The sequence below is a fragment of the Corythoichthys intestinalis genome, chromosome 17, assembly GCF_030265065.1.
Source record: "Corythoichthys intestinalis isolate RoL2023-P3 chromosome 17, ASM3026506v1, whole genome shotgun sequence".
NCBI lineage: Eukaryota > Metazoa > Chordata > Actinopteri > Syngnathiformes > Syngnathidae > Corythoichthys > Corythoichthys intestinalis.
The window spans coordinates 11,995,701-12,013,124 of record NC_080411.1 but is presented as its reverse complement, the minus strand read 5'-3'; the positions used below and the strand labels follow the sequence as shown (position 1 = coordinate 12,013,124).

Sequence of the window (17,424 nt, the reverse complement as noted above, 5' to 3'; positions counted from 1 at the left end):
ACTGTGTTGATTTATAGACTTTAGTGCTGCAGCGCTTAATCAATTAACTCAAGTAATTCGAATAGAAAAAAAAAGCGAGAGTTTGAGAATTTGTTTAACTCATTTGCTCCGAAAAACGTATAAATAAGTTCTCTTTTTAATTGTTTCAGTGTCCCAAAGATGTATTTATATACGTCTTTTACGTTTTTTTTGTTTTTTTTCCATAAAAGACATCTCTGCGTCCTGATTCAACTGAGCTCCATAGCACAAAGCTGAAAATCTATTTTAAAGCAATAAAACTGGCCACTGGTGGGCAGGAGCGCATTTGGTAGGACCCGCAACCCGATTCAACAGCAACGAACGGCCAGGCCGCACGGTCGGAGCGCTGGCGGAATGATGCCAGGCGGCAGACGACCGAGCAGAACAGCCGAGAGGACGCCCAGGATGCCAGGCGCTGGACGTGGGAAAAGTTTACTCAGCTGTCGCAGCGACAACAGCGTCGACTCGGCGACAACAGCGTCATCTCTCAGTTAGTTATATGTAAATAAATTGTTACTTTGCTATCAAAAGCTCTATTTGTCTTGTTCTTTATGATATTTTGTAAAAGGAAAACATTATTCAGATGTTTGGGATGTAACTAAAGCAAAAAATAGCTGCGTTTAAGTCAAAATTATGTTTGAAATGTATGCTTTCACAAAAAGCTCAATTTCTGTTTTTTCATCAGAAATTGGAAAATTGCTCAAACTAAGCTATTTTCTAATGCTGATTTCTAAAGAATGGAAAATGATATGAACTACCTTTTTTTTCCTGCTGAAAGAAGAGAGTCTAATCTTTCTTTTGAAGGGTTCCATGTTTATATAGCAATAGAACAGAATTTTCTGTGGGCCTTGCACAATCAGTCAAAATCCAGTAAAACGGCCGGGAGCGAAGGGCCTTGCTCTGGTGAAAATGGCTGGGAGTGAATGAGTTAATTAGAGTGGCGTTGTAATGGTTTGTTTTGAAAGAGTTTGCATTTATTTATTTTTTTTGTAGATTTAGGTGAATACACTGCCCTCTCGTGGCAACAGTTGATGTGCCATAACTCGTCTAACATGGCTGAATGCAGCCGCTCCCTGTTAAGGACAACATGAGGCTTAAGTAAATTTCTGTTTTTAGCCAATAAGTTTGTTTATGCATTAATTATTTAGTTAGGAGTATATTTCAGAGTTAGTTGTGCGAATATGTGTTTGAACGATTTGTTAACGGCATTGTAAAAAAAAAAAGTTATCATTTCACAGCATTTAAGCTAGCAAACTTTTTCAGTGCAAGTTAGCCAATTGTTCTTTTGTTGTACTTCGATCCTCATTTATCTATTTTTTTATTACTATTCGAGACTTGGCTCAGATATTTCATTTTTGAATGCATGTATTTCTCTTGCAAAATGAAAGTGCGATTCTGCATCGTTTGACAAAAACACTATGGAATTTTATTTTGTATTCGCATTTAATGCTCTTATGAAAGTTCAATCTTAGCAAGCTTTTGTTTTACATCTCCTAAAATTTATTCTGCAACGCATTAGATATTCCTAATCCTAATACTCGACTATTCGAACTAATTAATTGATAGATTAACCGATTGCTTAAATAATCGATAGCTGCAGCCCCAATAGACTTACTGCTGCGCCTGCAGCTGTATGTATATGGACGATGCACTTGACGTCTGGCCGTGTGGCATAAATGGCGGAGTGCAGGTTGAAGCCAGCCCCGTTGATGCCGAGGTTGGTGCTTCCTCGATCCACAATGTCACCCGAGAGGTCGACCTTCACCTGAATGACATAAGATTTAATATATACAGCACAAAGCAGAAGAAACAGTCATACGGACTCACCAGGCTGGATGCAGTTACTTCACTGTACAGGAGCCCGAAAGGGACAATAAGGAAACGCTCTTGGTCTGAGCTCACTCTTACCTGCAACAAACGGGGTATGTAAGTCCCCTTACATATAGTACACTCATTCTTCTTGATAATCTTACAGTGAGATGGTTGTAGATAAGTTGCGACCACCCGAGCAGGTCGGTGAGCCGGTAGAAGGCCGCTAGCTTGCATCTGAGAAGCTTCTCGCCTTTGTCATAAGAGATGGAATCCGAACCGCGCAAATCGTTCACTGGAGTCACCATACCCAAACCTGAAAGAAGGGGTTAATAGTTGGAGGGGCATAGCCATAAACACTGAATAGTTAAGAGTGTTATGGTACAATCCGAGGTAGACATGTAATACCCCCAATATTAAATAACCATAAAGAGACAAACTAATTTTAATTTACACTTAGCAACATGTTAAAGCCTTTTGTGCACAGTCTTAAGGTGTCTGACAATGTCAACAAAATAAATAGTAGGGGTGCACAATATTCATTTTTTGAAGCCGATACCGATATCGATAACTTCCTGCTCCTCACGGCCGATACCGATATGATAACCGATAATATATATACAGTGATACCTCAGCTCACGAACGCTTAAAGGGTATGTAGTGCCCTGGGAAAATTTTAATATTCCATCCATCATTTATCCATAAACGCATGCCTTTTGTATTCATATCATGCCATTTCGTGTAATTACACACAAGAAAATGAGAGAAATTTGGCTCGATTGTCAAGCTAAAACGACCGACGCCCGAGATCTGGCAGATTGTGTGCGTGACGTCACGACAAGTGAAGAGAGTGCCACCGGCCACTAGGGGGGCAGCGCCTGTCTGCATCAATATAATTCCTTCTAGTGAGGGGAGAATTAGGGGTGTTTTGAGCTGTTTATGCTGATGCATTGTGTTCGTCCTGCACATATTCCAGGTTCCCTCATGAAGAAACACCCCTCGTTGTCAATAAAAGACAATTCAGAATTGACAGTGAGGGGTGTTTCTTCAACAAGAACAAGGCTCAGTGCTTTAATACTGAATGGCGGCGATGATGGCAGACAATTTCGTTTCTAGTTTCAGCGACGAATCCGACGTAGAAGGACGTAACGAATGTTCATCTAATGGTGACGAGGAGAGTTACGAAGATTTAATCGGTGTTTTAGGTTACCAATTTGAGCCCAAACGAACGCCAATGCAGCATAATGAAACTGTCATTGAGGGGAGCAATGACACTGATGAAACATCGGCAGCAGATCGTGTGGGAAACACCAATGATTTGTTTTGCATTTCTTTTTGTGAAGCTGATACACCGTGACTGCAAAATAAAGGAATGGATAGAATAATTATCATTTATTGCGCTATCATAGCTTTTCGCTCTGCCAACAGACACAAATATGAATGGGATCAGAGGATTTGTTCTATATATTTTACGAACGATAATTTATACATGTGTCCAGTCCTGTATCCAATGCGTGACATTTTTTTATTATAAAAGAGTACTCACTCTGGCCATTTCGAGCTTGGCTGCTCCCCTCCTTTGCTTAGCCTTAGCCTCCTTTGCTAGTCATCGTCCTCTTTCTTGATATCTCGGGACATTTAGGTGGGTGTGCGTGTATGGTCGGCACCGCATCTCCTTTGAGCAGCAATCTTCACTTGTCCATAGTTCGAGAAGCTTTCAGGTGGAAAATGTGCACCACAGAAAAGCGTGCCGGAGGCTGTATCTAGAAAATTAGCCATCTTTGCATGGACGAACTTTACCAATTGTCTGTGTAGTCCAGCTTTTTTTTTCGCGTTTAGGAACTCATGGATACTATATTCCGATAAATAACTATTTGTACACCACATAGCACAGCAGTTTTGAACCATTTTTGTGATGTTTTGGTCAAACAAACCCCAACGCTACTCTCTCGTCCTTAAAAAACAATGGCACCTGGCTCCGCCTCGACTGTCAATCACTTGTCGTGACGTCTCCACCCCATTCGGCTGTTTCCGGAACACTTTCGGAAATGTTCGTCATTTTCGATCTATTTTCGATAATTGCTAATTAATGTGATTGATTTTTTTGTTAACTTAATCAATATTTGTTATCTTGGCACATAACGGTTGTATTGATGTCTCACACCCCCTTTGCCGCTACATACCACGAACTTTTCGCCTCAAGAACATTAAATTTGCGAGCATATAGTCTCTGCTGACGAACTAGTTTTCGGCGGACGAACCAAACCACGCGGTCGAACAGCGCCACGAGAAGCTGACGCACGCTCACGGCGTCCCAGTTCGTCCCCTCCCTTTCGTTGAGTGCGGACGTGGTTTGTGTTTGATAGATATTTTGGACCATATTGAGTGTACTTTTGCTATTATGGGACCGAAAAAGACCCCAACACAGGCTAGTGTTAAGCCATTAAAGAAAATAAGGTATATTTTTGTGTAGTTTTAAGGCTTATTTAGTAGAAATTTATGTTTTATGGGGACCTGGGAACGGATTATTCTCATTTTAATGGTTTCTTATGGGAAATAAATGTTCGGAAGACGAACTTTTCGCCTTACACACATTTTCTGGGAACCAATTATGTTCGTGAGCTGAGGTATCACTGTATAATTTTTCAATGTATATTCACCTGAGTTTTTGAAAACCTGTAGGTAAAAAATACTAGTGGTTGATTCAGCTTAGATTTGCCTTTGACCGAACCAGAATTTTCATGATGACATGAACATTATTACAATGAACAAAACAAAGACAGTAACAAAACTTTGCATACTGGAAAAACAGGAGTGGAAACATACGCACAAATCCCAATCCGACACTGTGCCAAAAATATTATTAATAGGGCCGAAAATAAATTATGTTATCGGATTTATTGGGATGACGTCATAATTCCTATTATCGGATCGATAATTATCGGACCGATAATTATCGTGCACCTCTAATAAATAGACAGTAAAAATGTTCAGTTTAAAAAATGTGACAGATAAACAAACAAGACAGCCGTTGGTTTAAAAGTTACGGGCCAGGAAAAATAAGTCTGTCCAGAGTATCAGGCTTTAATGCTGCTCCGTGACAGGGAATGTCCCCTCCAGTACTGAGAACTCACTTAGAGCTAGAGTTCACATTACAACAGTGCCCCCCTTCTCCGGTGTTCGCGTGGTGTAATTACAGTTTAAATCGACTTATCAACTTTTTTTTTTCTGTTGGCAAAAATTATGCGACAAAAATTATTTTTTCTATTTATTATTATGATTTTTTTTTTAATCGCCCAGGGTTAGCTCAATGCACACAGACAGCAAATACGTTCGTGCAAAAAAAAAAAAATAAAATTGAATCCATATCAGAGTCAGTCCTCCTCCAATCCATGGGGTGGGGGGTGGGGGGGGGGGGGGGGGTAGAGGTAATGCGCCGAAACCAACAAACAACATTATGGGGAAAAAGAAGACAAACCAAAACTGACGAAGAAGCAGTCATTATTGATTACTACTAGGAAAGTTAAGGCGAATGTACAGAGTTGAAACTATCCCATCTGATATTTTTGGCACCAGAGTCCTAGTCACATGATTTTGAGAATCTGCCGATTCAGAGTCCTAATCCAATTCCGGGGGAAAAAAATTTGAAACCCGATCCTTTTCACCCGTTCCGATCCTCTGAAAAATGGTATAGTATTTTGGACCGAAGAAAGAGCTTCATTTTAGTTTTAGCAAGTAGAAAGTTAAAGTTTAACTTTCAAATTCTATTATAAAAAAAAAGTTTTGTTGTTTTTCCTGATGTACCAAAGCTGTACCGAACTGTCACCCCCGTACTGAACTGTGACAACAAAGCCAGAGCGATTAATTGATTTTTTTTTTTTTTTAATTAATTCGAGTGTTTATTGTTGTTTTTTGCTAGAAAGAAAGTCTAACAACCATTTATTCAATGGATTATTCCATGAGAAAAAGTGTGTTTTTTCAAGGAGCAAATACTGTCTTAGTGGGCTTGCAGTAAAAATAGGGTGAGAGATTTACACTGTACGTGCTTTTGTTCAATAAAAATACATATATTTAACATGTTTTGAGCTTTCACTGCCTTTTGTTCTTATTGTTTCATTAAAAAATTAGAGGACAGAAAAAAATCTGAAAAAAAAAAAAAAAAAAAATCATAAATCAAACTTTTTGTCCAGCCTCTAATCACAACCAACATGAATGTTATTGCAGGAAAAAGCAAATAACAAGAATGGGTACTAGCCAATTTCATAAAACAAACGATCCCTCATTTGTTGCAGTTCAACGTTAAACTTGGATGAGAAAAAAAAAAAAAAAAAGTGTAAATACTGGTAAACATAGAATGATTTGGAGTTTAAGTGTGAAAATAATAACGTGGGTGAAAGAAGCAAAGGATCAGAAAATACAGACTTACTCATGTTGAGAGCTGCCATTCCCCCCTGCGGCGCAGCTGGATACATGGAAGGCAAGCTTGTGGTCATGAAGTCAGCAATCTGCTGCAGCGCCAGCAGGCTGGTGGGCGTCTTGCCCTTTTTAAGCTGATCTTGGATCATGGATTCCAGCTCGTCACAGAACACCTACAAAGTGAAACCGTTGGTAAAACAGTATTGCACCATCGCTGCTATGCTTAGTCAAGACAAAAAAAATGTTGATTTTATATGGGGAAAAACAAGCTTTTTTCAGCCTTTTGCAGTGAATTGGAATGAATTTATCACTAGTAGACGTCCATTCCGTTTGAACTGGGAGGCAGTTCAAACGGATTGGACATTTACAGCTGTCAGTGGGAGCCAATGCCAGGCAATGAGTTCATTTAGGGGCTTTTCACGTCACTCCCCGTTGATTTTGGGACATTGATGGGTAGGGTTGGGCATCGTTTGAAATTGAACGATTCCAGTTCCAATTCCAATTCCACCTGTTGGTTCCTTTTTATATTAAACAGGTACACCATTTTAAAACGATGTATCGATTCTTGGCGGAAGCATATCAATAACCTTTTGGGCTACAAAGTAGGGATGTCCCGATCCAGGTTTTTGCACTTCCGATCCAATACCGATATTGTTTTGCACTTCCGATCCGATACCGATACAGGCCGATACTGATACCGACCTATCTGAGCATGTGTTAAAGTTTAAAGTTATTTAGCCTACTTACTTAGTTGTCAGACTCATGTTGAAAAAGGTTTTAGTACTCTTGATAACAACTAGTCAGCTGAATTAGGTGAGTTTGAATAACACACAATGGTTGGTAACAAGAAACTGACCTGTTTATTCAGTGACAAACACAAAACATTATATATAACAAACAGAAATGGCCTGGTCAGTCAGTAAAACGTGCAAATAATATTGTAAACTGTCTTAAAAAAGCAAAACACACCAACAACCTCAGTGAAAAATCCCACAAATCCCCCAAGCTATTAGATGCTTTTAATGTTTTGTGCATTAGTTACAAAAATTGTATAAAAAGTTCCTCAGGTTTAAATAAACGACTATTTCAGTATCAAGTTAACATTTTAAAACAGTAAATAAAATACTCAAGTCCCCATTCTGTATCAGCAGCTTTAAACTACATTCAATTCATTTAATTTTGCGAATCAACAGTTAAAGTTGTTAAAATTGCTCCCGATATTCCATAATTTCCCTTCTGTCTACTTTCGACATGTGAAAGTTTTAAAACTGTTTTAAAGATAGATTCAAGTCAAGATTTTGCCGATTTAGGAGTATTTTAAAACTGTTTTAAAGATAGATTCAAGTCAAGATTTTGCCGATTTAGGAGTATTTTAGATAAAAAGTTAATTAGGTTCGCTTGGAAGGTTCACAACAGCCTACTAGGGAAGTCTTCTGCTTTAAGATGGCGGCTGTTTACAAACGCATCTGGTTTTCAATACTTCAATGTTGCTAACGCAGTCGAGTCTGTCGTGTAGCATCTAGTTCTATATACATATGATATCTACTATCTCCAGTAAAGCGACGTTGACGTAGTTTGTATCGGCTGTCAGCAGCAGTCAGGTATTCTTGTGTTTTTTATCCAGCGGCATGAGTTGAGCTAAAGCCGTGAGTTGAGCATTGGCATTACCCGGGTCTATGACAAGCATTATGCTTACTTTCAGGACACAATGCGGTCAGTTTTTCATTGCGTCCCGAAGACCGCGCTGTGTATTAGTTCTGCTTTACTTGACATATTTCAATAATCGGAATTTGTATGTTTGTGAATCGTTCTCGAATCTTCCACGGCCGAATCGCTCAAGGATGTAATGACGGCTGGGCATGTTGTACTGTGGTTCTAAGTGTTGGATGGTGCATCTTTACTCACATGAGATAATGGCTCGTCATCCAGAATGAATTTTTCGGCAATGACTCTTGTTATTCCCTGGGCTTTGGGACTGTCGAGTGCCAGTTTGTCACGCATAGCAAAAGTTTCTGCCAGTGTTAGTTGCGTAGGACCTTTCTTTTTGTCTTCGGTTTTCTTAACATATTCCTCATATTGTTTGTGGTGGTATTTTCTACTACGCTTGACTTTATTGTGGCATATGTTGCACTCTGCCTCTTCGTCTTTGTCGTCCTTTAAGGTGAAATGATCCCACACAGCTGACATTTTTACCGATAAAGTCTCTCGGTAAACTGGGAGACGGTAATGTAAATGTGGTGTGTTGAAGGTGTGCCGTAAAATGCGGATCGGATTTTAGGGAAACCGAAGCAAAAACTGGAATGGATTATGTAAATCGGTGCGCTGGAAAACCCGGACCAGACTTTAAAAAAAAAAAAAAAAAATGGATCGGAAGTCTGGATCGGAATTTTTTCCGTGTTCCGATCCGATGCACATTTTTTTGCACATATCGGCGTCCGATCCGATCCAAATATCGGATTGGGACATCTCTACTACAAAGTATCGCAAAATATCACCTTTTCGATATATTTTCGCATTGCTATATTGAGTTTTGGCCACAAAACAAAGTGCTTCGATGAAAACAACGATTAACCAAAAAAAAAAAAAAAAACAAAAAAAAAAAAACATAACCCCTTGACCTTATCAGTCTGTTACATTGAGGTTTAACTGTGCCACATTTGGGATTCATTAAAGTGCTTGTGACACGAAAAAGCATGTTTATTTCATAATACATGCGGTATTTTATGCTCCTGAATGATATGGACCGCTTGGATGTGTGTGAAAGCGATCGCTATATTTATTTAGTTTTTTGAATCCCGCGCCAGGAAAATGAGTGACTTCCGGCTTCGGTCTCGCATTGAGGAGGAGGGCGCTGTGACGTGTACGGTAGAAGACGTCCTCTTCACGCTACAGTGTACTGTTGTGTATGAGGACGAAGGATTCAGCTGATTTTGCGGATTAATACTTTTATTTTTTGCATCACGCCAGCCAAACGGCTGCAGAAAAATCATTCTGTATGCGGGAGAGGCGTATGTGCCTTTTTGGAGTTTCAAAAGGTTCCCATTCACCGTGGATATTTACTGTGGGACCATTGGACTTACAAGGAAGTGAGTAAACATCTTGTTTTGTATTATGTCAAATACGAATACAGTGATTACAAAGTAAACACTATAAAATTCCTTTAAATAAAGGACTACTTACGTTTGATCATTGATAGGCATGTAAAAAGCTATCCTCACGCTCATTAGCAGTTAGCTGTTAGCACGTTAGCTACACAACAATTCCAGCCACCCTCCTCCAGGGAACGAACTGTAAATTGCTCTCCGCCGGGCGGTTTGCCAATCCGCAAAGAAACTCGACAACCGGGTCGTCATGTCAAATAATCCAGGCTAGTTATGTGTGATTTTCCACTTCGAAGACTTTGAAACATCCCTCGGTTCGGGTTAGCATGTCGGCTAGCTGTCACTCCTTCTGGTCTGTTTACATTCTCCGAAGCCGGGGAAGAGAAATGAGATATGTCCGATGTAGGTGTCATAAAATATCGTTCGGCAGGTGTGACAGTAAAGGTAAAGTCGACTGTTTTGACCATTATGGAGTAATTTTGCCATGTCGTCTTGAATAAATGGATTTTTATTATTTTATATTCCATTTAGCACAAGTTATTTGTCATGACCATGCCATTTATTTAGCAATTAGGGAAAGTACTTGGGTAAAAAGAATATCCTGTAAAAATATTGAAGTAAAGAGACAGAAACAATGACATTTTGCCGCTCTCTTCGTCGCGTTTTCCTCATTGTGAATAGTTCCCCCTCGACGGGCTGACTGGTCCTTCTCAAGCCATTTATATAGCTATTGGGGAAAATACTTGGATAAAAAGAATATCCTGTAAAAATATTGGGAGTAGAGAGACTGAAACAATGACATTTTGCAGCTCTCTTCGTCTCGTTTTCCTCGTTCTGAACAATTCCCCCTCAATGGGCTGAATAGTAAAACCGATGAGCCTAGTCTACCGCTGACGTCATCCACCTGTTGGGGACGCTAAAGCCCTATAATTGTAGGCGTGGCTAACCGGCAGATTAAAAGACTAATTTCTCGTCATCTGCGCTTTGCTAAATTGTTGTATATAGTCGAATCGTCTCAAAATATGATTCTAATTCACATAATAATGCCATTTAAGACTTTTTTTCTGGTGTCGTATGCTCTTTAAAATACAACAGGAGCTTTTCACGCATCACAATAGCCCGTTATTAAAACAGTGGATGTCTTTGTGTGCTGAGAAGTCAGTTCCTCATCCTCACGGTGCTATTGAGGAATCACCATGTGATTAATTTTTATGTGAGCATAGCTAAAATATCAACAAACATATAAGCTACTAATCCAAAAAATCTTTTCCATCTTGTTTTGAACTCGTCACACCTTTGCCTGCGACTATTGAAAACAATTCGCATTGGAACAACTCATCACCTATTTTTTGTCTTATTTTTATGTCATAAAAAATGGTGTTAGGCTCCTACTCACCGGGCTTTGCAGTATCATGGAGACCCTCTTCTTCTGCTCCATCATGTTGAAGTCCTGGCGCAGTGCGGGCGCCATGTTCCTCTCACGCTGGTACTCGGGGCTGCTCTCATCCACCGCCCGGTCAAAGTAGCGCTCTTTGTGTGGGGCTGTGGCGGGAGGGTGGGCCGTCACCACGCCGGCACCTGAGTCACCGTTCATCCTTGCCTGGCCTCCTGCGAGAGTAAAAAAACAAATAAGGTATTAAGTACAAAGAATGTATGAGTAACTTGTAGGACAGTTACTTTTTTAAAAATCATTGTAAGTAGGCATGTGCCAGGGACCAGTTTCAAGGTTTACCGTGGTATGAAAGCGTCACGGTTTCAAAACCACAAAATTTTCCGTCATACCGTAGTACGGTATTAGCTCATTTTTAGCGGTGTAACGGTACATGTAATAGTATTGAACCGTTTCGGTACGTGGTGTTCGGTTCGGAACGGACGCGTACCGAACGAGTTTCTGACGTAATATAACCCTTACTTTTCGAGGCTGTGAGTCAATTGGGTTACAGTTTCTTTGTGTAGATTATATTTACTCCGTCTTCTCTACTATAATGAGGACCAACACGGTAGGACAGTATAACCCAGAAACGTCAACGGCGCAACAATGTGGCCGCCGCGAGAACGCAGTGAAACGCGGGCGTTAGAGTCTCAATCAGTCAATGCACACCAGTCGTAGTGCGGCTGCGTGTTAGATGCGTCCAAAGTTTACAAGTTGATTTTGGGGGAAATGACGATATGTTTTATCCGATTAATCGATAGAATTTTCAGTCGATTACTTGATTACTAAAATATTAGATAGCTGTAGCCCTTTAAATCCTATCCCTGGTCCTCAAATAAATATGATAGCATAAAAAAAAGGCTGACAGGAAAATGTTTCCACAAGCAAGTCAGCATCGCCTGTCACACGGCTAACCTGAGAGGGTTGCCATTGATTTTCTATGTTCAGTTTCACATAATTATGACAAGGCAAGCAAAACCGGAAAAGTGCATGCAACGGTGTGTCTCGCTGAAACGAGATGGTGAAGCGAGCGGGTGATTTGGCCGATGACTCTGGCTGAATTAAGCGAGTGCAAGCATGCGAGGCTAATGAGCTTGGTCAGACAGCGGAAGATCAATAATACAGTATGTTCTATGACAAGGCTGCTCTGGACTAAAACAATGTGATTCTTTCTACCCAGACTCACTCATTTTATGTTAACACAAGTCCAGCCATTTTATTTATTTATTTATTTTTAATTCAAAGGGTCTACCTTAACAATCTTTAATTAACAGCAGATGGGAAGCAACTCACCTATTCATGCGACATAATAATTATGATCATGAGTTAGCATGGGCTAAAACATTGCCTACTCAAACTACAAATTAAGATGTTGCGTCATGACAGCCCCTCGGCATCGAAAATATGCTGTGTCACACACAACATCGCTGTTTGCGGCAGGGTGAACCTTCAACGAAAAAGTATGGACACCCCTGCGCTAAAGGAATAGCCAACACCTAACGTTACAGTCCAGTAAAATGATGCACAAATCCCAAATTTAAACTGAAAGCAACTATCCTGCCAGGATATAGAGGAAGCGTCCTCCCACCCACGAGGCAGGCAGGATGTGTCATCTCACAACTCATCGAAACGTGGGCGCAGGGACGGAGCAGGGGGGATATGGCATACCTCCAGTCCTATTTGAGAGTGTCATCGCTATGGAGATGCAACATGTCTCCATGGAAACGGGTCGGTCTTGTAAAGATTACTGTTATGTAAGAACAGCTGTGGGCTAAGATCACAGCAGTACAACCGGTGTTAAAAAGGCAAAAACAGCTGACTTGCATCGCGAAACATGCTTGTATAGGAGCGATACATTATGACATACATTATTAAATACAGGTATTTCTAGATTGAATAGAAGCTGAATGGAAATACGAGTGTAATGAAAAGCTGCTACTGATACACCAGCCAGAGCATCAGTGGAGTCTGCACATGACATCTTGACACGGGAGGGAAAAAAAAAAAAAAAATCACAGGAAACTGAACATACAAAAGAAAAAAAAAGGTTTGACTGAACATATATGTTTTATTTCATCTGCTTGGGCTGTTTGACAAGCAACACCGAGTAAAAGTAAAAATATATTAGCTTCCAGCTCTAGTTTTTAGCTAGCAGGATTGATTAAACTCTGTTTGTAAATTAACCACATTTTTGTGCACTTAAAACTTAGATTTGTATCATCTGTGACTCTAATTTTGTGTTTAACTCATTTGCTCCCGAAAACTAGGGGTGCACGATATCCATTTTTTGAAACCGATATCGATATCGATAACTTCCTGCTCCTCAAAGCCGATACCGATAACCGATAATAAATATATAATTTTTTTTAATGAATATTCACCCGAGTTTTTGAGCACCTGGAGGTTTAAAAAAAATAATAATGGTGGATTCAACATAGATTTGTCTTTGATCTCACCAGAATTTTCATAATGACATGAACATTATTATAGTGAACAAAACAAAGACAAGAACAGTCTTGACTTCAAATAAAGTGCCAATATTTATTTTCTCAAATAAATATAATTTGAGTCAATCACAATCAATTAGTCAATATAATTGAAGATGTGTTTCCTGAACAATGAGCACTGAACTAAAACAAACCCAACAGGTATTGTGCTTTGTCATCAGATAAAAATATTTGGTGCTACAGGAGACTCACTGTTGTGGTCTTGGTCCATGAAACAACTTTCTTAACCTGGGAGACAGGTTAGGACAGCAAGCCTATCAATAACCAAAAGGCCTCTCAATAACTTACTAACTTATAACTAACACTGTAAACATTATATAGTAAGGTTTTCCACTCATTCCTCATAACATAAATATGGTAGAACAAAAAAGATTAATGGCTTGCCTTATAATAATCAATACAAATGGCAGTGAGTGAACCCATATTCAATAAAGTATGAGGTTTATTCTCTGCATAGTATAAAATCCTACCAAGCATGCTGACAGGACTAACATTACACGACAACTATTATATGTATAGTGGGGAGAACAAGTATTTGATACACTGCCAATGGGTTTTCCCATTGGCAGTGTATCAAATACTTGTTTTAAAATGTTAACTTGATACTGAAATAGTCGTTTATTTAAACCTGAGAGGCTTTTTATTCCATTTTTGTAACTAATGCACGAAACATTAAAAACATCTAATAGCTCGGGGAGTTTGTGGGATTTTCCACTGAGGTTGTTGGTGTGTTTTGCTTTTTTAAGACAGTTTACAATATTATTTGCACATTTTACTGACTGACTATGCCATTTCTGTTTGTTATTTATAATGTTTTGTGTTTGTCACTGAATAAACAGGTCAGTTTCTTGTTACCAACCGTTGTGTGTTATTCAAACTCACCTAATTCAGCTGGGTAGTTGTTATCAAGGGTACTAAAACCGTTTTCAACATGAGTCTGACAACTAAGTAAGGAGGCTAAATAACTTTAAACTTTAACACATGCTCAGATAGGTCGGTATCGGTATCGGCCAGTATCGGTATCGGATCGGAAGTGCAAAACAATATCGGTATCGGATCGGAAGTGCAAAAACCTGGATCGGGACATCCCTAATGTACAGCATAGCACACTAGCTTGAGCTACTAGCCTTAAGCATTGGCTGGTTTCTATAACACAACAACTTATGAAGTTCTGTACATATGACCCTTCACCACCAAAGTAAACATATATTGCACATCCATATGTTATAGTAAACATAAATACTTACAGACATATATTTCCGAGGCGGAAACGTATGTAAGAAAGCATTCACGATTGTCAATACTAACGCTAGACACAGCACTGTGTAAAGTGAATGAGTTTGTGGGTCAAATTATAGATGCAGTGAATTATTCTGACCGGCAGGTGGCAGCAATGCCCCGCAAATGGTCAACTGATTTCCCAGCCAGCGAGCACAGGTCATACTGTATTATCGGTCCTATTAATTATATTATTGGATTTATTGGGATGACGTCATAATTCCTATTATCGGAAAACATATAAATACGTTCTATTTTTAATTGTTTCAGTGTCCCAAAGATGTCTTTTACGTTTTTTTTTTTTTTTTTTTTTTAAAGACATTTTTAGTCATTTTATTTCCCAACGCATAGAAGATATATCAATTGGTACAGTCATGGTTGCACTTCCCATCATGCATTTGGGCAGAACAGTTAAATGGCTACAGTATCATTTACTGAAAGCTCAACAAATACACTAGATGGCAATATTTAGTCACAATATACAGTCACATTTATCTTTTAAGAATTACAAGTCTTTCTATCCGTGGATCCCTCTCACAGAAAGAATGTTAATAATGTAAATGCCATCTTGAGGATTTATTGTCATAATAAACAAATACAGTACTTATGTACTGTATGTTGAATGTATATATTCGTTCGAGTTTTATTCATTTTTTTCTTAATGCATTGCCAAAATGTATATGATTGGGAAAAATTATCGGGAATGATTGGAGTTGAATCGGGAGCGAAAAAAAGCAATTGGATCGGGAAATATCGGGATCGGCAGATACTCAAACTAAAACGATCGGGATCGGATCGGGAGCAAAAAAACATGATCGGAACAACCCTAACAGGAAGGAATACTAAGTGAGCCCTCAGACTGCTACATTAGATTAGCAAGCTTCCTAACAGTTTAAACTGACAGTTTTTGGAAACAAAGGTTGACATTACAGGACTGCATTTGTGACAATCTGTCTGTTTGACAAGGTGCAGCACTAAGTGAAGACGCAGACTGCCTGCTGCAAATAACACCGTCTTGTATGAATAGGGTCAAACTGGTAAACTGTGCAACCGTTGAGTCACACTTTATAACAGAAACACACACACATGCAATAAAATGTCATGCATTTTGTACTACAGCTCAGCCAAATGGATAGCACGTAAGTTTCACCGAACAGCTTTTATCTGACAGACTGCAGAGGAAGGGACAGACATAGTAAGGTGCTAGGGTGTTAAACAGCGACTGTGCATTTATCTAGCTGCTGCACGCCATATTGCACTGAGGGCCTGCTGGGAGATTGCAGGTAAACAACAAACTGGGAGGAAGATTGTGAGGACTATAATGTTAGCTACCAAATACAAATAAGGATTATTTTTAACGCATTAATCAATGCAACATTTTTTTTCCAATAAATTAAAGAAATAATATTGAAATAATAATAATAATAATAATTTAATTCCAATCCCTAAACTCAAACATGGGTCATGATATCAAATCGACAGTCAGAAAATGCACAACCATGCATAAAGATTTAGTAACTGATTTTGGCTTTTTTTTAGATAATTGTTTTCAAAGTAAAAGCACTTCTGCAAAAACTCAAAGCCTGCTTATTTGCTCACAGTGCTAAAAAGGAGGATACAACTGATACAATTTCAAAATGAATTCAATCATCAAAAGTAAAACAACCTGTTAAATGTAAATGGTCAAACACATCTGGAATTTTACAGCACTCAAATTATTTGTTCACTTGGCAAAAATCATGGAATCACCAGTTTTTATGGATGCTCACTGGTTTTATTGATAACCAATCATGGATATATTTTTTTTCTAAAATTTTAATCGTGAGCTATTAGCAATTTAACACCTGTAAACGCATTGCGGTGAAACCGATTTTTTAAACTTGATTAGTCACTAAACGTGCTTATTGAAACGAAGAACTTCGTTAAGATCAAAATACATGTAATTACAGGAATATTTCTTGCAGAAAACGACAAAACTTTCGGCACCGATCCAAACAGCTGTTACAAATGCATAATAACGCTTCAGAGGCCTGTGTTAGCTTCAGATATAATGAGTTAAAAACAACACAAGTAGATTATATTTCCCTACATTTAAAGGTGATCCGAATACTTTTGTAGTAAAGCGAATTGCTTTTCCAGAGTGTTGCAAAAAAAGGTGCACACCCACTTCCCTGCAGCCTCCATTGATCCAACATTTTAGCAAAACAACGTTAGCTTGCTCGCGCCCACTGTACCCGTATCGCGCACGTACAAAATAAGCAAGGAGCCATGTTGCGCAGAGCAAACAGAAAATCCGTCACTTCAAAGCTTACCGTCTCGTAGACGAGGTGAAATGTAACCGTTGTCAGTCGAAGTTAGTCAGTCAAGCGGGCAATTCTGCTATTTTTGCCCACAGAATCTGTCGATAACGGGGTGAAATTTTAGTCCTTCCCCCCGCGTTAAGTTGTTCGTCCCTCTAATTTGGCTCCTCCCTGTCTATCACCATTGCCATTTGGGTGCGGCCAAACCTTAAACTGCAGCTTCTTATTTGTCAAGACGAGTCATGTGATATTTCTGGGACATCTGATTGGACGATGACATCGTAGCCCCGCCTCATAGCATGTAGGTAAAGAAGCATTCACAGGAGTTGGTAACATGTGACATTACCGGAGCGTCTGATTGGACGAAAAATGTTATAAACCTATCGTGTTTGTAAAATTAGATTCAGGGTGATGAAATAAGAAAAACATTGTCAATTTAATAAATTCGACTACTTCAAAGACAGAAATTGGCTTTTTTATATTTTTATTAAACAACTAACAACTTGTTTTAAGTTGCTCGCCCAGTTCAACGTTTAAAATGTGCCAATGTAAGATGTGTCATG

General features: G+C 39.1%; 1 protein-coding gene across 1 annotated transcript in view; it reads right to left on the bottom strand.

Moving 5' to 3' along the window:
• The window catches only part of add1 (adducin 1 (alpha)), a 57,424-nt gene extending 40,387 nt beyond the window's left edge, over nucleotides 1-17,037 (bottom strand). The window contains 6 exon segments of the mRNA XM_057818462.1: nucleotides 1,634-1,783; nucleotides 1,846-1,926; nucleotides 1,992-2,143; nucleotides 6,254-6,416; nucleotides 10,741-10,952; nucleotides 16,874-17,037. Coding sequence (XP_057674445.1) covers nucleotides 1,634-1,783; nucleotides 1,846-1,926; nucleotides 1,992-2,143; nucleotides 6,254-6,416; nucleotides 10,741-10,938 — 744 coding nt within the window. The 5' untranslated portion in view covers nucleotides 10,939-10,952; nucleotides 16,874-17,037.
• Nucleotides 17,038-17,424: the final 387 nt, after the last annotated feature.